The 19,658-nt window shown below is 49.2% G+C and overlaps 1 protein-coding gene across 1 annotated transcript in view; it reads left to right on the top strand.

The window, feature by feature from the left end:
• thsd7aa (thrombospondin, type I, domain containing 7Aa) overlaps positions 1–19,658 on the top strand; it is a 771,919-nt gene that overhangs the window by 275,729 nt on the left and 476,532 nt on the right. Inside the window, exon 2 of the mRNA XM_085988376.1 lies at positions 6,299–7,097. Coding sequence (XP_085844502.1) covers positions 6,299–7,097 — 799 coding nt within the window. The remainder of the gene's footprint in view (positions 1–6,298; positions 7,098–19,658) is intronic.

Genomic DNA, 19,658 nt, shown 5'->3' with positions numbered 1-19,658 from the left:
ACCTGGCAATCCTCAGGACTCAGCCACTGCAACCAGACATTGGAGCACCAGCAGAGGAGGAGGAGGAGGAGCAGCAGCACCAAGATGGGAGGGAGCCACAAGGTGCAAGGGCCGTCCATCAGCGGCTTATAGCAAGTCGCTTCTAGGCCCCCTCTGAGGGAATGGCTTCTGCCATTCAAAGAACATGAATGGAACCGTGCCGCAACCCCTAAGCCGGTCAAGGCAACAAATAGTTCAAAGAGCAAACATGCACATTCTGAATAAAGACACTTCTTTATTTAACAAACTATGTGCCCTTCCCGCATGACAAAGTAACAGAGAGAAACCCCCCAAAAAACAGTCAGTCACATAACTGGCTCACACAACCTGGAGACAATGACCAAAAGAGTAACAAAAATATGACCACGATCCTCGGACTTCAATTAAACAATTAACAACATTTTACCACACCTCCTACTTTTTGCCCTTCGAGGGTGATCTGCTTCGCTTGCGAGATTGTCCCCTTCCCACCCTGCAGCTCCTCCGCACTGGGACCCCAGTGGCTGCAGCAAGGCTGGGGGAAGGCTGCTGAGTGTCAGAAACTGAGACTGCAGATGCCCTTGAGGGACGGCCTGGACCAGCTCTGGGCCTGGAGGGCCCGGCTGCTGACTGCTCCAACTCTGCATGGGCGGCACCAGTCTGTCCTACAGGTGGTGGCAGCTGCAGTGGAGAAGTGACAGTGCTGGCAGCAGGAATGCTGTCATTGTGAGAGAGGACAGCAACTCCCTGTTCGGCCGACACACTGGCACTCCCACGGGGCAGCACTGCAGCATGCGGAGCAATCTGCTGAAGCACAGATTGCTGGCCTGCTGCGGTGCGATGAGGGCGCTGGCGAATCCTGCCCGATCCAGCGAGGGTGGCAGCAGTCAGTGCTCATGTGGCCTTAATCTGCGCCTGCATGAGACCAGCCACTGACTGCATTGCAGCACTAAGCAATTGCGTGGCAGCCGTCTGTGCTGCGCCGAAGTCCTGGAGACTCCTTGCCTGTGCTGCACCGAAGTCCTGGACACTCCTTGCCAGTGACTCAATGGATTCGAGTATCCTTGCCACTGCAGCCATGAGCTCAGTGTGCCTGTGCTCTGCCTGGGCGCTCATTTTAGCGAGGAGCCGCACCTCTTCTGCGCTCACTGTAGCAGGACTTGAGGCCAGACTCTCCCTCTGGGGAGAAGGCCGCCGAGCTTCCCTGCCCCTCTCGCGTTGCTGCAGCCCGCTGGGTCCTGGAGCTTCACCCGCATCAGACCATTCCCCCCCACTCCCCTCCAGGGAAGACGAGTCCCCATTATGGCCATGGGCTGCCTCGGCTGAGGGTGGCACTGATGGTCCGGCTTCCTCCTCGTCATCGCCTTCAGAATCACTCACCGTGGCAGCTTGAGGGCCCGCCTCCTCACCTGGCGAATCAGCACCTGAAAGCAGGGAGGTACAAGAGTGGCTTTAGCATGAGGACAGGGTGGCAGCAAGGGAGGCATGAGTGCTGCAATGTACTGATTTGGCTCGAAGGTGGCAAAGGATGCTGGTGTGAGGAACAAGTGGAAGGAGAGAGGTCAAAAAGGTGATGACCTTACCATTGCTGTCCATAACGGGGTCGGCATCTCCAATGGCGACAGGGCCAATCATCCGGCCTGCCATAATCCGCTGGACTCGCTGCTCCAGATCGGTGAGGGCTTGAAGGTGAGGCCGGCCTCCCCCGGTCCGTTGCTGCTGCCTCCTGTTCTGTGCCAGCTTGCCCTGCAAGAGAAAGGACAGGCTCTGAGTACAGTGTGCAGCCCTGATCTTGGCTGCAATGCCTCCCATGGTGGAATAGCCCTTATAGTGTGCAGCCCTGACCTTGGCTGCAATGCCTCTCATGGTCGAATAGCCCTTACAGTGTGCAGCCCTGATCTTGGCTGCAATGCCTCCCATGGTTGAATAGCCCTTACAGTGTGTAAAGTGCTGAATGTGCATGTGAGTTTCCTGAAAGGGCCATAGGTGCTGGATGAGGGCTGGGCATTGGGGCTTTCAGGACCCTTTGGCCATAAAGTGAGGTCGACATGCAGGGCTGAAGAGGATTCTGAAAAGGGCACTCACCCTGATGACCCGAGTGAGGTCGTTGAACTTCTTCCTGCATTGCACAGGGGTCCTAGGCACCATGCTGCTGAAGGTCACTCAGTGAGCCACCTCCCTCCAAGCTTTTCGATATTCGCTGGGCAGCGGCCTCCTGCCACTGTCCGGGTACAGGAGAGATCGCCTGCGCTCCACTACGCCAACCAGAACCTCCAAGGCCCCCTCGCTGAACCGCTGTGCTCGCTCCCTGGCCCTCTCCATGGTCCTTGGCTTAAGAATGTGGCAACAGGTCTGTCCAGGCCGAGATTCAGGGCTCCGAAGCACAGGGTGTGGCTGCAATTCCAGATCGACCCTCCCCTTTAAGAGCTGACCGGCGCCAGCATGTCTGTGTCCAATCGCTAACTGGCCGCAGCTGTGCTGCGCCCGCCCTCGGTGGTAGCGCCTCGCTCCTCCGGCTTAGCGCCTTAAGACAGTCATGCAGCGCCTGTTTTAGCGCTCCAAGCACCACCTGGGGCGAAGCAGGCCAATTTACCAGTAGGTGGCGATAATTTGCGCTGGGTGCAAAATTTCGCACCCGGCCGATACTTACGCCCCAAATGGGGCGATACCGAATTTCTCCCTTAACTGGAAATGTTGCAACTATTAATATATTTGCACCTGACAGTTTAACCAAAAACAAAGTCAAATGATAAAACTCAATCTTGTGCTTAGTTCAAAGGTAATGATACAATATAACCAATAGTTTGTATTATTAGATAGGCCACTGCTTTGTGGTTTACGTGGAAAAAATGGCCAAAATGTGCAATGCATTTCTCAAAACACTGGTTTAAAAATCCCAGCATCTCAATTAATATAAAACATATTCAAACACCATAAACCAAAACCCTAATCATTATGCAAAGTATGAATTTTATTGTGGAATAGTATAAACTGCTTCTTTTAACTAATCATTTCCTAACAAACCCGTATCAGATAATGTCATTTAAATTTAATTTGTATTACAAAATTACATGTCTTTTTTATAGCCTTTAAGTAGGTCCTTGTACTCTTTTTGCTCTGGCTACTGAGGTCTCGCTGTACCTTAAAGTTCCACTGTTATTCTACCAATTATGGTTTGCAATTTATTTTAGTTAATGCAATGAGTGCAGAATGCAGAAAACAAATTGAGTCCCTCCTACACAATCAGGATCAGAGCGGCCATGAAGGATTTGTGTCTGATTTAGGAAAAGTACTTCAGAAAGACTGATTATTTAATCAGGCGAAGTACTGATACATGATGTGTGCTCAATCCACTGGTAATGAGGAGCGTGTTGTTAGAGATATAGCAGTACTGCACGGCCTCATTTGCATTTGCAAGAAGTCGGTCCCAGATATTTCAGCCAACACTACAATGTAATAACTAGCTTGGAAGCTTTGGGAAATAATTCAAGTGAATACATTGGCAATTATATTATCAGCTCATGTTATATCTTCCTGCACTCAATTAATTATTTTGCGATATCTAATTGAACCCAGTAAGTTGTTTGATTTTTTCTTTCAATGGTGGACATCGCATTTATTTCATGTTCTGGAAAAAAGTAAAGTCCAAATTGATAGAAGTCAATGGGGGAGAAATTGGGTGAGTAGCGCCACCTGTTAGCGCCTAAAGAGGCAGTCAGTGGCTGTAGCGCCACTGGCTGCGTCTCCGGTGATATTCAGTAGGGGCGCTAATGGTGGCATTAGGCATTTGCGCTGCGCCGCCACCGATGACGTCATCGATGTGCGCAGTGCCCCATTCGTGCCCCGTTTGCGATATTTGGTAGCGAACGCCGCAGTTGCGCCGCTCGCTACCCGCGCCTGGTTCACGGGGCCTTACTGTGCCGGCAGCGGCGCAAGTTAAGGTGGAGGTGCGGGAAGCGGCCGCCTGCCAGCACCTCCGTCCCCGGCCTCCTACCCCACCCCCCCCCCGCGGCATTGCTGGCTGTTTCCCGAGAGCCCGGCACTTCTCCTTGGTGCCGGGCTCATTTGCTGGCACTCGCGAGCGGGGATCACGCTGTTGCAGGCACCTCCCCCTTAACAGTGGGAGGAAGGCCTGCAGTACCGCAGCGTGCCGTGCCGCAGCGTGTGGCGCTGCGGCACGTTGCACTGCGATAATCAGTTTCAGCGCCCTAAGAGGGACGCGGAGCGCCTCGAGCCGCGCCCCGTCTCCCTCGAGGGGCACTGAAACTGAATTTCTGACGATCGGTATCACTCCGATCGCTGCGCTAAATCCTGCGCTCAGGCGACTTTTGCGCCACTTTGGCGCCCCAACCCAATTTCTAGGCCAATGAGTCCTAATAAGACCATCAGGCCTTAAAATCAGACTGAATGTTAATGTAGAAGCATGTAATGTGCCTATAAGACATTACTTGGTTTGTTTTATTGATGTTAATACACATATAATAAAACAATCTTCTGCTGATATTTGCTTAATCTAATTTTAAAGCTTTAGATTGTTAAACCGGGCTAACAGCATTTTGTGATTGATGAACATTACTTTTTGGGAAGAATAAAGCAGATTTTGTTCACATTTTAAGGCCAGGTAAATGTGAAAAAAAAACTCCAGATTACCAAACAAACAAGGTCTGAATCACTCAAAATCCCGAGCCATTCTCAACAACATAGTTGAAAACATCATGATTTTCATCCAGTGTGACTTTCAATTTCTTGTGAGATGACAAGCTGCCTTTTAGGAAAGATAAATTTCAAACTAAGGTCGTTAAAGTCTGGTTTGCACCCTAGCTCAATCTCAGCTAGTTTGATGGACGTTAATATCAGCCCAGTACCTGACTCCTTCCCTATGTCATCATCTCCCTGACAGGAAGTGAACAGGGGGAGTTAATTATAATGTTGCTATCTGTTTGTTCTGTGTAAAATGTAGCTGAATCATTAATTCACTGCATAAATATCAACAAATGTATATTAAAGTGATTAACAAAGCTTCAGGGCTCCAAGTTTATGGCAAAATCTCTTCTGTCAGACAACAACGTTACTTGGTTAGTTATTGACACTAGACAGTACGGAACACACACTGGATGTTGCTTAAAACCCCTTATTATACCACCGTCATCAACATCCCATGGTTTAGCCATTCTGAGCATGTATATCTCCTAAAATACTGCAGAATATGATCTTTAATTACAAAGTGAAATGAAATGTAAATGTTCTCCTCTCTTAAGTGTTGACCCATGCTAGTATATATTCTGTGGGTGCTGGTGGCCCTCCAGTAGCTTGGCGATGTGATCGTTCTTTGTGTGGGCCTAGTGAAAATTAACTGACAGGTTCACAGTCAAGTTTGAGATCCTGTCATCCTCACACAATGGGGTTGATTTTAACTTGGCAAAATTGGCATTAATGGGGCGGTGATAAGCTCAAAATGGGATGGGTAGACTTACCTCCCATTGACCCTGACGTTCTGCCTGTTGCCACTTCTGCAGGGACCTCCCAATGGGTGGCCAAAACACCTGTTGCTCTCAAGTGGTTGGCCCCTTTTAATCAGAGTCCTATGATGTACATAGGACCTCGATTGCCATTTCAGGACAGAACTGGGCTGCACTGCACTGCACTCTCCTACCAGTTTTACTGGTGATAGAGCCAAAGAGGCGCCAATAAGGTAAATTTTAAATTATTGTTGTAGGGCCAGTAGGAGCAGGGGATTTACCTTGTTGCCGGCTGGGCAGCCTCGCGATGCCCGATATTGATCCGGCCCAAATCCGGCAAACTGCATTGGGACGGCCATTTGGTGCCTGCAGCTCATCAGTTCCATTTAAACGAGACCGGGTTTCATAATGGCTCCGGCCTCTTCGCTGCCAGATTAAGTGGTTGTCAGCACGCTCCACTAGTTGGCTGCTCAAAAGTTAAAATTGACCCCAATGTCCACAAATATGCATTCTCCAATAGAAAACACTAGGAGGCAACTAGGAGTGGGAAACCAGGCGGATTTTTCCCTTGGGCCTTTCTTGACCTGTAACATGCCATACATTGTGGTAGATTTACCCACTGTCATTGGAAGTTGGGGGAAGGAGAGCAAAGTACAAATATGTATATAAATGGCATATTTATACTCAAAATATGTAATCAATATTTTAGTGTTATAATGGAAAGTGTAGTCATGTGAATTTGTATCAAGTTTTGCAACTTTAACATTTGATATAAGCGTCTACCCACTAAACAAACTCTTCTTAAATTCTTTACCTTATAGGCGCCTGGGGGAGATGTATGGGAGAGGAGTGTGGCCCAGGAGGTGTCCAAACCAGGTCAGTATGGTGTGCCCATGTGGAGGGATGGACTACTTTACCCACTAACTGTAAACCAGCGGAAAGACCTGAGAATCAGCAGAATTGTTTCAAAGTTTGTGACTGGCATAAGGATCTGTACGAGTGGCAGGTGAGCGAATGGAGTGAATGCTCACCTGTCGCTTCCAGGAACCCTTCTTCAAGGCAAACTTCTGAGTGCCTGAAAGGCGAAGAAGGAATTCAGAGCAGAGATGTAACTTGCATCGAGAAAAGAAATGGAGCTGCAGTGGAGGATGTTATCTGTGACTATTTTGAGACTAAGCACCGCCTCGAACAAGCCTGTCTCATCCCCTGCCCACAGAACTGTGTGGTAATGGAGTTTACTCCCTGGTCTGAATGCACTAAATCTTGTGGGGTGGGGTTACAACACCGAATTCGTCAAATCCTGGTCCCCCCACTCTATGGCGGCGATCCTTGCCCCAACCTGACTGAGTTTCGGCCCTGCACGTTCAGTTCCTGTGACACAGAAGAAAGTATGTACAGTTTGAGAGTCGGCCCCTGGAGCGCATGCTCTCTTCCACATTCTCGACAAATTCGGCAAGTAGGAAAAAGGATGAGGGACCCAGAAGCGCGGGAGCTTATGAAGAAAAAGAGGAACAGAAACCGTCAAATCCGTCAGGACACCAAATATTTTGATATACAGATCGGTTACCAAACAAGACAGGTTACATGCACTCACAGAAATGGAAAGACCGCTGCTCTGAGGTAAGAAGTTCAGAGTTAATGAGACACACCTTCTCCCTGCTTTTATTAAGTAACCTAGGATTGGATGGGGCAACATATTAGACAGTCTTTTTTACCACTGAGATCGAGGTTTAACTGATATGTCTTAAAAGATGAAATCGTTCTCTGTCTAGTGACTGTAAAGGTCCTATGTGAAATGAGTGGAACAGTCTCAACCCAGTGGCCATAAAGCTGCCCTAATGAAGGGAAAAAATGTCTCACATTGAGTTGCACAGACCAGGAAAGGTCCCAGTAGTAGTTGCTTTTTCAAGGTTTTTGTTGAAGCATGATGTGGCACAATAGAGGGAAGTTTATTCTGTATCTAACGCTGCTAATCCTGCTATACTTGACCTAAGAGTGGGTGCCCAAAGTGGAACAGTAACATCCTTCACCTTGATGTGCAGAAAATCACAAAACAACATCCGTAGGAGAAGTGATTCTATGCAGTAAGTGAAGTTACCCCTGGTCACTCATGCAAGACTGATTGAAGCTACTGGTAAAATTAACAAACACTATAAATTCTGCAATCCTTTATAAATACGTAGTTAACCTCAGATAAATACTTACCCCATCCAACCACAGAATTCCAATGCACCAAATCACCTGCTATTCATTCTCATTACATAGAATTCCCAATCCAGGCAAAATAGTTCAGGACACTGTCCGTTATCTGTTTCACACTAACTGCTTGTTGTAAAAGATCATTACTCATAGTAAGATGCTTTAGGTCCAGTTGCAGCATCATTGACTATAGGGCTGAGCTGGAGATAATGCAAACTGGCAAGTTTTTTAACAAGGACTCTCTAGAAATACTGATTCAAGTACACTCTGATCAAAGCGCAACATTTCTTGGCAAATTGCTTACACAGTTGTTAGGATTTATCTGTATGTTTGTTCTTGACAACATAATCTGCTTTATTCAGAATTATATTCTACAAAATATTTATTAAAAGCCTCTGAACTTCAAAGCAATTTTAAAAATTGTATTCGGTCAGTAATTAAAATGTATTGAGTTTGTGGATTTTAATATTACACTTTGGTATCACATTGTCACTTAACATTATGCAGAGTGGCAGTAAGTCACAATGACATGTAATTGTAGTACGTGGTAATTTACCTGAAGCATTACATGTCAGCATCTACATTTAAATGGTAGAATTATTTGAGGTATTCAAAGTTTTACAATTTAGGACTGAATAAACCCATGTTGAAGCAGTAAGCCTCCTAAAATACCAAAGTACTTATGAATACTGTGTACACTGGTTGAAGTATCTTACATCATGATAGAGTACTTAAGATTAAACAATTTTTATTTCAGACAACTGGATCTTCTGTTGCATTGCTCCTGGGAAGTGGAGACAATGGGATACATCAGCATTGGCAGGGCACACTGGGCTATAGGCAGAGGTGGAAAGTTGTAGTGCATGTGCAGAGAGGGTCAACAGATGGGGAGTGGGAAAATCATATGGTCAACATTGAGAAGGGATCGTAAGAACAACTTTGAGGGGTACACAGTTAATGCAATAATGAAAGGTGTAGAGTAAAACGGCGCTCTGAGAATGGAGCAGAGGTTGTTCAAAAAGAGGAAGCATGTGGAGGTGAAAGTATGATCACGTGTAATGGGTAACTGCATTGGTAAGTTTTATATTTGTTTGCATAATTCTTTAATTAATTGTGTTTATTATGTTATTTACAGTGCTGTGCAACAGGGCAACAGTGGAAGTAATATAGCGATTGGTTATAGAATCATAGAAATTTACGGCACAGAATGAGGCCATTCGACCAATCGTGTATGTACTGGCTGAAAAAGAGCTATTCAACCTAATCCCACTTTCCAGCTCTTGGTCTGTAGCCTTGTAGGTTAGGCACTTCAAGTGCATATTCAAGTACTTTTTAAATGTGATGAGCATTTCTGCCTCTAGTGTCAGCTGTGGCTCAGTTGGTAGCATCCTCACTTCTGAGTCAGAAGGTCGTCGGTTCAAGTGCCACTCCAGGGACTTGAACACAAAAATCTAGGCTGACACTCCGGTGCAGTACTGATGGAGTACTGCACTGTCGGAGATGCTGTCTTTCAGGTGAGACGTTAAACTGAAGCCTCATCTGCCCTCTCAGGTGGACGTAAAAGATCCTATGGCACTATCTCGACGAAGTGCAGGAGAGTTATCCCTGGTGTCCTAGCCAATATTTATTCCTCAATCAACATCACTTAAAAAAACAGGTTATCTGGTCATTATCACATTGCTGTTTGTGGGAGCTTGCTGTGTGCAAATTGGCTGCCGCGTTGCCTACATTACAACATTGACTACCCTTCAAAAAGTACCGCTGTAAAGCTTTGGGACGTCCGGTGGTCATGAAAGGCGCAATATAAATGCAAGCCTTTCTTTCTCTACCATCCTTTCAGGCAGTGAGTTCCAGACACCCACCGCCCTCTGGGTGAAAAAAGTTCTCCTCAACTCCCCTCTAATCCTTCTACCAATTACTTTAAATCTATGCCCCCTGCTAGGGGAAATAGGTCCTTCCCATCCACTCTAACTTGGCCCCTCATAATTTTATACACCTCTATCAAGTCTCCCCTCAACCTCCTCTGTTCCAAAGAAAACAACCCCAGCCCATCCAATCTTTCCTCATAGCTAAAATTCTCCAGTCCTGACAACATCCTCGTGATTCTCCTTTGTACTCACTCTAGTGCAATAACATCTTTCCTGTAATGTGGTGAACAGAACTGTACACAGTACTCTAGCTGTGGCCTAACTAGTGTTTTATACAGTTTAAGCATAACCTCCCAGCTCTTATATTCTATGCCTCGGCTAATAAAGGAAAGTATCCTATATGCCTTCTTAACCAACTTATCTACCGGTCTTGCTACCTTCAGGGATCTGTGGACATGCACTCCAAGGTCACTCTGTTCCTCTACACGTCTCAGTATCCTACCATTCATTGTAAATATACACTTATCTTGTTAGCCCTTCCCAAAAGCATTACCTCACACTTCTCTGAATTGAATTCTCTTTGCCTCTTTTCTTCCCACCTGACTAGTCCATTGATATCTTCCTGCAATCTATAGCTTTCTTCCTCACTATCAACTACATGGCCAATTTTTGTATCATCTGCAAAATTCTTAATCATGCCCCCTACATTTGGGGATCGATTTTAACTCAGGTGCGGGCAATTGTCGGGTTCTCCGAATTTCGTGATTCCCACACGAATCTAAATGGATGTGTGAGATTGATGCAATATTAACTCAATTGGCCAATTGATTTCCAACGTGTGAGAAGCCTTTGCAAATGGGTTTTTCATGACTGCAAGTCCCCTCCAATGACGTTATCATTGCTGCTGCATTTAAGGTCCACAGCAAGCCTTGCTTCCTCTGCAGGCTTCCATGCTTTCCCCTTATGACGGCACAGGAGCCTGCAGGAGCAATGGCCAGTGGGAGGGCAGGAGCTGCACCAAAATTTGATGAGGCACCACTGCAGGCATTGTTGGATGGGGCTAGGGCCCACAGGGACGTCCTGTTCCCTTCTTCAGGGAGGAAGAGGCCTCCCAGTCAGACCAAGGCTGTGTGGCTACAGGTGGCTGGGGAAGACAATTCCTTGGGGCTCACACGGCGCACCTGGATGCAGTGCAGGAAAAGATTCCATGACCTTCATCGCGCTGGAAAAGTAAGTATGAAGTTTCCATCACCCTCAATCTGATCCCCATTGCCTTTCCTCACCAGCACTCAGCTTTAGCGATCTCTTCCTCCACATCCCACTTGACACTCACATCCATGCATGCTTAGCCATTCCCTCTCTCTATGCTCACATTCACTGAACTATTTGACCATGCAGCCCTCACACTCCCTCTCACTCTGATGCTTTGAACACAACTGACAACACACAGGGAGGGCCCTTGGTCTTGCAACCTCACTCCATCTTTGTCTCCTTCTAAGTATCTATGCTATGCAATCTCTACACTCACTCCTTCATTCTCACTCAACCTCCACTTGTCTCCCTCATTGCAGGAGAAGAGAGCTCACAACAGGAGAGAGCGAGCCAGGACAGGAGGAGGGCTGCCCTCATTAGCCCAGCTCACCCCCTGGGAGGAAGCCGTCCTGGAGATTGTCGGGGCTGATACAGCTGCAGAAGTTGGGGAAGGACAGACAGATGCATCCCCGCAAGCTGGTGACAGAATAATTTTCCATCTCTCTCATTGACATTGCATGAGTCGCTGATAATGATTCTGAAGCTACATCATATGGACTTATGATCATCTGCAAAATGCAATGTGCATGTAACCTTGGCATCACATCTCTAACTTTTTCCTTGACTCCCCCACAGGACCATCGAGAGCCCCCCTCCCCAGTGTGCAGGAGGAAGAGCCTGAGCAGCCAGACTCCTCAGAGGAATCTGCAACCTCTGAGGGTGCAGCGTCAGCAGAAATAAGCGCACACCGCACCAGCGCAGACACTCACACCTCGGGGGGACCTTTGAGATATAGAGTAGTGTTGTCACCTGGTGTATCACAGCTCACAAGTGAGCATCAGCAGATTGTGGAGACAGGGACAGCAGTGGAGAGTCCTCGTTGGAGGGCGCAGGACTCTGCCAGCTCAGCTGCATGTCGACCCTCTGCCTCTGGGTCCATCCATAAGATCAGAGGTGATGGAACTCCATGCAGAGATGCAGGAGTCTCTGGCAGGCTTTGTCTCCAGGGTCGCTGCGAGTGTGGAGCGAATGGAGGAGTCCATAGCGAACATGAGCAGAGCCTTTGTGGAGTCAGTGGCGCATGAACGCATCAACATGGAAAGGATGGCTACCTACGTGGAAATGATTGCTACCTCCGTGGTAAGGCTGGCTACGGTAGAGGAGAGGAGGGCTACGGCCATGGAGGAGGTTAGTCACTAGGGTATGGAAAACATGGTGAGTGTTCAGAATAGAATGACATCTCTTGAGGAGCGATGGCCACCTATTGAACAAAGAAACCAGACCTTCATGGAAGTCCTTCTGAGTACGACTGCCATTGCAGATACGGGTCCCCATGGCCCCCCTGATGTACAGCAAGGTGCTCTCAAGCCACTTGCAGGCGCGGAGGGGGAGCTGACCCATAAGAAGGAGGTTGGTGGCAGGCCTCAAGGAAGTGGGGGTTGCTCTCCAAGTGCTGTAAGGGGGGGTGGTGTGTGGTTGGCGCGTGCGCCCAATCAGTTATGCCCCTGACTGTTTGGTGAGCGGTTCGAATCGCTCCCATGCCCCTTGGGTTCTAGACACATGCAGCCAGGTCCCCAAACGATTCTCTGGCTTGGTGAAGCATGGTCGGGTCCTGCGACCTCGACCCAAATATACACACTCTTAGCAGATTCCTTACTTAAAACTACCCATCACCTTATTTAACTTAAACTAAAACACCCAAACGTAAGCTAAATAATTAAATTTAACAATAAACAAAACTTAAACTACAACTATATACATCCGCCGCCTGTCTCCAGGCGGCTAGGCTAATCCCTGGTTGGACTGCGGCTCACCGTTACCCCCGGCGTGACCACACCGTCCTTCACTGTTGGTCCCTCGCAGCCCGTGGCTGCTGGCTGAGGACCTCTGTCCTTGGACCTCTCCCTGACTCGAGGGGCGGCCCTTGGTAACTGGAGGGCTGGTGACCATGGCTTTCTCGGCTGGGGCGTCCGTGGGGACCTTCTAGGGGCCTTGGCGGGTGGGGCTTTCTTGGCCGATAAGCCTTTAACCCGAACCGCTGCTCCCTCAGGCTTGACCTCTCCCGAACCTGGGCTAGGGGCAGGAAACTCTTCGCAGCCTGCTGCTGCGAGCTGAGAGTCTCTGCCCCCAGGTCCCATGGCTGGGCCCGGGGCGGGGTTTTCGACCTCACGTCCCTCCCTCTCTACACCTGGGTTAGGGGCGGGGTTTTCGCCCTGAGGTCCCTCCCCCTCGTCTGGATCCCAGAAGAGTGGGGGAGTGTCCCAATCGATGGGCGGGATGGCCCCTTCCTTCAAGCAAGCCACAGCGCCTGCCTGTGTAGTCTGTGAACTCGCTCCTGCTGCAGGCTGAGGATCTTTATCCTCAGACCTTACCCCAACTGGCTGTTTTCCCCTTTCAGGTTTAAACTGCTTACACTGGTTGATATGGAACCATTTTGTACGCCGGGGCATCTTCACGGCGTATATCATGGGGCTGGCTTTATCTACAATGCTGTAGGGCCCCATGTACAATGGCTCCAAACTTCCTACTCGGGCATAGTTTCTCACCATGACCTGAACTCCTACCTCCCACTCATGGTGCTTTCTCGGTTCGAGCAGCAATCGGTTACTCCGATGCTGCCTTCCCATGTTCCCAGCCACCTGCTCGTGGACCTGCTTCAGGTGCTCAAAAAGGTTTTGGGCGAACCTGTCCCGGTTTACCTCCCTGAGCTGACCCTCCGTGAGCACCGGGGCTAGTACATGGATGGGGGTCCGTATAACCCTGCCGGTCATCAGCTCGTACGGGGAGTACCCCGTGCTCTTAGACTGGCTGGCCCGGATCCCCAGCAAAACCAACGGTATGACTTCGGCCCATTTACGGGGTGAGTCTACCGTCTCCTTCCTTAACCTTTCCTTTAGGGCCCGATTCATGCGTTCCACAATCCCCGATGACTGGGGTTTGTGTGCCACGTGCCATTTCCCTTCAATGCCTAACAGCATGAGGGTGTTCTGCATCACCTGTCCGGTGAAGTGACTCCCTTGGTCGGACTCCACATACTGTGGTAGTCCCCACCTCGAGAACACTTCCCGGACCAGGATCCTGGCAGTACCCAGAGCTGTGGCTGTTCTGCAGGGAAAGGCCTCTACCCATTTGGTAAACACGTCCACCAGGACTAGGCAGTACTTATAGCCTCCCTGGGCGGTGGGCAGGGGTCCGATGTAGATGACTTGTATAGACTGCCATGATCCCTCTACCCTCCTGACGTGTCCCATAGGTACCTTCCTTTTGTGGGGGTCGGGGTTATTCGCAGCGCGCACAAGACAGCCTGCACATAACTCGCGGACATCGTCCCTGAGTCCTGGCCACCATCCCGCCTGTTCCACCCGTTGCCAGGTGGTCTCAGGCCCAGGGTGTCCCGCTCCTGGAACCTCATGGGCCAGTTGAAGGGATTCCCTCTGGTGCTGCTGCGGCACAACCCACTGTTCTCCCCGGAACAGCATGCCCTCTTTAACGGAGAAGGTTGCTGTGCCGTACGGACCCTCTACTCCTTTTCCCTCCGCTACAGTGCTGAGGACTGCTTTGAGGACGGGGTCTTGGGCTTGGACCGTCTTAAGGTCCGGGGCTAACGCTACCCCTACGCACCCTTGGGTCCCGTCCCTACCTCTGACCGCCGCCATGGGTCTGGACCCAAATGGGTCCCAGAAAGTGCCTGTACGGGCACCCTCCTTGGCGAGCAAGTCAGCCTGCTGGTTGCCTTGGCCGCGGGGTTCTGTGGAGGAATGGGCTTTCACCTTGTGGATGAAAACCTCCCCTTCCTCCACCACTGCTGCCAGGATCTTTTCCAGCAGGGGTTTTACTGTGAGGGGTCTCCCATCAGCGGAGGTGTATCCGCGGCGGGACCAGATGGCCAGGTACTCCGTACACGAATTGCACGTGAACATGCTGTCTGAGCAAATCGTGTAGGGGGTGGGGAAGATTTCGGGGTGTGTAACAATGTACAGCACCGCGGACAGTTCAGCCTGCTGGGTGCTCATGGTGTTGGGGAGCTTAATCGCCAGGGCAATGTTTGCCGCTGGGTCGTAAACTCCACACCCCGTGAGACGCTCACCAGCAGATACCGTGCTGGAACCGGCTACACAGATTTCGCAGCCTGTGGGATGTATCCCGGCCCGTAAACCTATGTTTACTTCCCAAACCCCTTCAATGGAACACCGGTGGGCTGTTCCAGGATATACCAGGTTGGCTGCGAGCTTTGGCTCACAGAGACCCTTCGCCGTCAGATCGATCTGTGAGAGGAGCAAGGTCCAGCGGGCAATGCGGGCACTGCACACTGTCCCATCCTTGATGCTCCCGTCCAGAAGCATCTGGGTGGGTGTGTGATGGGTGAGGAGGGTGATGGGAGAGGTGCCTGTGAAGATCAGTGATCATTTCACAGCCCAATGTGTGGCCAAAAGGTGCCACTCACAGTTGGAGTAGCTCCGCTCCACATCCGTGAGTATCCGGGAGGAGTAGACCACCGGCCGCAGCTGACCATGCCGCTCTTGGAGCAGCACAGCACTCAGGCTGTCCCCGCTGGCTGCTACCTCCAGGAAAAGCTCTTTCCCCCCATCTATAGCCCCTTAGCAGCGCGGTCTGCAAGTCTTTCTTGAGCCTGACAAATGCTGCCTGGCAACCCTCATCCCAAAGCCACTCCACTCCCTTGTGTAGGAGTCGGAGCAGAGGGGCTGCGGTGGCTGCACAGTCCTCAATAAGTCTCTACAGTACCCGGTTAGCCCTAGAAACAACCTCACACCCGTTACTGTGTTGGGGACCGGTAGTTCTTGTACCGCCTCCCTCCTAGCTTTATCTATGGCCCTTTCTCCAGCGCGCATGGTCAGGCCGAAAATTTCACCTCCTGCTGACCGATCTGCGCTTTCTTGGGATTCACTTTGAAACCCTTCTGCCCTAGCAGCTCCAGCAGTTCAGCCAATAGCGGGCCATACTCCTCTTTTGAATCAGTGAACAGGAGCAGATCATCCATGTTAGATCCGTGATTCTAAGAGTATGATGTTTTTCAATAACCACACGGATGCTGTAACTTAACAATCAACAGGTATTTACTGGAGTAGGGTAGTTTCAAGACTGGGGTACAGAGGCATGCTCAAGGCTTATATACAGGTGTGGTCACTGCCGGTACTACAGTATACAGGAGCTGTAAAAGTAGTTCTCTCTTAAAGGTACATACACTACAATTCCTCCCCTTTTAGATTAGTAGTACCCATAATATTCAAATAACAATTAGCACTTTAACATGTACATTAAACAACAATAGTCCATTTATAGATTCAGTCTTTGGGGCGGCGTCCTGATCCTTTCAGGATAGCGCCTTTCCTGAGGTTCTTGTTCTTGGTGCGGAGGCGATGCTGACCCCTTTTCATCGGTTAGTTCATCGGGTTCCAATGCTACTGGTTCGGAGGTAGATGCTACCGGTATGTCGGGTTCATCCCCAGGTACACAAGACATGGGGTTGACTCGTTCCTGTGACGCTAAGATCTGATCAACGTGGCGTCTCACAATGTTCTCCCTGACATCCACTGTGTACATTAATGGCCCCTGCCTTGTGCATATCATTCCGGGTTGCCATTTCTCTGTTCGGTAGTCACGGGCCAAGACTGGTTGTCCTACGTTGAAGCTCCTTGTCGGCTTCTCATTGAGGTGCTGGAATTGTTTATCCTCAACATTTCTTCGCACATTTGGTCGGAGCAAGTCCAGACGAGATCTCAACCTTCGGTTAAAGAACATCATGGCCGGGGTCTGGTTGGTAACTGCATGTGTCGCGTTTCGGTAGGCTAATAAGAAATTGTCCACCTTATGCTGTAGTGGAATTTCATTGTCGCACATGGCCTTTATCGCCTTCTTAAAGGTTTGTACGAACCTCTCAGCCAATCCATTTGTGGCTGGATGATACAGGGCGGATGTGTAATGCCTTACCCCATTCCTTCTCATAAATTTTCGAAACTCTTCAGACACAAACTGTGGTCCATTATCAGAGCAAATCTGCTCTGGCAAGCTGTTTCTGGCAAATATGGTCTGTAGGACTGCAAACGTTTTCTCTGTAGTGGTTGAGGAGATTTTTATCACCTAAGGCCACTTCGAATGAGCATCCACTGCTATTAAGAACATTGAGTCCATGAATGGACCAGCAAAATCAATATGCACCCATTGCCATGGAGAGGAGGGCCACTCCCATGGGTGTAGAGGGGCATGTGGTGGTGCATTTTGGACCTTCTGGCATCCTGAGCAGCTCTTGGTTAAGTCTTTGATTTGTTGATCGATTCCCGGCCACCACACAAAAGCCCCAGCAAGGCTTTTCATTTTCACTCCCCCCAGATGACCTTCATGTAGCTCATTTAGCACTCTCTCCCTTAACTTGGGTGGAATCACCACTCTGGATCCACACATCACTGTCCCCTGGCATACTGACAGCTGTTCTCTTCTGGATGAGAATGCTGCCAACAGTGAGTCGCCATGTGTTGGCCATCCCCTCACCATCAAATCATATACCCGAGACAGCGTCGGATCATTGCGGGTCTCCTTCTCTATATCCGTGTTCGTTACTGGCAATCGTTCAATTATTGATGAATAAAATATCTCGATAGTGTCCACTGCTGGTGCTTCCTCCACAGTAGGCAGTGGCAGGCGCGATAGCCCATCAGCGTTTCCATGCTATTTTGTGCCTTTATATTCTATTTCATATTGATTCACCCCTAGAAACAGGGACCATCTTTGTAACCGTTGTGCAGTCATCACTGGAACGCCCTTCTTAGGATTAAAGATGGAGACAAGTGGTTGGTGGTCAGTCAGCAAGGTGAACTTCTGCCCATGCAGATAGTGGTTGAATTTTTTTACTCCCCATGCTAGGCTGAGGGCCTCCCTGTCGATCTGGGCGTAGTTATGCTCGGCTGAGGGTAGTGACCGAGATGCAAAGGCTACTGGCCTCTCCAACCCATCTGGGAATTTGTGCGACAGCACCGCTCCAATACCATAGGGTGATGCATCACATGCCAAACGAATTGGTAGTGCTGGGTTGAAATGGGCCAACACCTCTTTAGATGTGATCAATTCTTTACACTTCTGGAAAGCTCGTCTACGTTCGTCATTCCACTTGCACGGTACCCCTGTTTGCAGTAGGGTGTTCAGTGTGTGTAATACCGTGGACAAATTTGGTAAGAACTTATGGTAGTAGTTTACCAGCCCGAGGAACGACCTCAGTTCTGACACATTTTCCGGTGCTGGAGCCTTGACTACTGCCTCAATCTTTTCAGGGGACTTGTGTAACCCCTCTTCATCGATGACGTGGCCACAATACGAGATCTGCTTCTGGAAAAACTCGCACTTGTGGCGATTAGCTCGTAGCCCATACTCCTTTAATCTGGTGAGCACCTTCTCCAAGTTGGCGAGGTGATCACTGTCATTTTCGCCTGTGACCAGGATGTCATCCAAATAACACTGGGTCCCTGGAATCCCTTGCAGGACTTGATCCATTGCCCTTTGCCAAATAGCCGGAACCGATGCTACCCCGAACACCAGCTGGTTGTATTGATAGAGACCTTTATGAGTGTTAATCGTAAGGTATTGATTCGAGGCTTCTTCTACCAACATTTGCAAGTACGCCTGGGCTAGATCAATTTTGGTGAAGCGTTTACCTGCAGATAGCGAGGCGAAAATATCCTTAATTCGTGGAAGTGGATATTGTACCGTGTGAAGGACTGGGTTCACTGTCACCTTAAAATCCCCACAGATGCGGACCTTCTTTGGTTCCCCAGGCGTATTACTCAACGACTTCTTCATTGCAGGAATGATGGCTGTAGCCCACTCGCTCCAGTCTACTTTGGACAGTACTCCTGAACGTTCCAACCCTTCCAGCTCTGCTTTGACAGCTGGTCTGATCGCATAAGGCACTGGTCTGGCCTTAAGAAACTTTGGGCTTGCATTTTCCTCTATTTTAATCGTTGCTGTTATGCCTTTTAGTGTTCCGAGTCCCTCCTGGAACACTACTTTTGCGTCAGTTAGCATTTTTGACAGTCGTCCAGGTGTGACGTCGTCATCCTTTTTGGCCTCAACCTTCAGTGCCTGTATGGAATGCCAATCTAATTGTATCTTCCGGATCCATTCACGTCCTAGCAGTGGTGGCCCTCCATCTGGCAATACATATATGTCCATTTTAGGTATTTCCTGGCCTTTATATATCACTTTCACCCTTATCTTTCCTTTGGGGTAGACATTTTGCCCCGTGTACGTCTTCAAGACAATCTCTGTAGCTTTCAAGGGTATATGTGAAAATAGCCGCTTGTAGTCCCTTTGGTTTATGACTGTTAGGGCTGATCCTGTGTCCAATTCCATTTTCACTTGGACTCCGTCTATCTTGAGTGTAACCCTGATAGTCTGGTGATCCTCCATTTTGGTTACCTTATGTAGTTTCAGACAACCCAGCTCCTTGCCTCCGGAGTCTGTGTCACTTTTCTGTTCGTCTGAACTACTGTCCATCACCTGGTGTACCTTTTTGTACTTCTCCTATGGAGATTTCTTACTGTTGGTTTTCTTCCCAGACCTACAGACTCTTGCTATGTGTCCTGCTTTTCCACACTGTCTGCACACTTGGTCCTTGAACCAACAATCCTTCTGGTCATGTGTTGTTCTGCCGCAGCGATAGCACTTCCCTGTTCCATAGGACATTTCATTGGTGCCATATTCTTGCGGTCTTCGTTGTATCTCTGCAGCGCCCCTTGCAGCTGCTTCGTGTGATACTGCCATACTGAAAGCCTTGTCTAGCGTAAGATCCTTTTCTGATAGAAGCCGTTTCTGGGTTCCTTCACTTTGCAGCCCACACACAAACTTGTCCCTT

Source organism: Somniosus microcephalus, chromosome 5 (genome assembly GCF_052327205.1).
Source record: "Somniosus microcephalus isolate GS21.2 chromosome 5, FLI_Smic_1.0, whole genome shotgun sequence".
NCBI lineage: Eukaryota > Metazoa > Chordata > Chondrichthyes > Squaliformes > Somniosidae > Somniosus > Somniosus microcephalus.
This window is presented reverse-complemented; position numbering and strand designations above follow the sequence as displayed.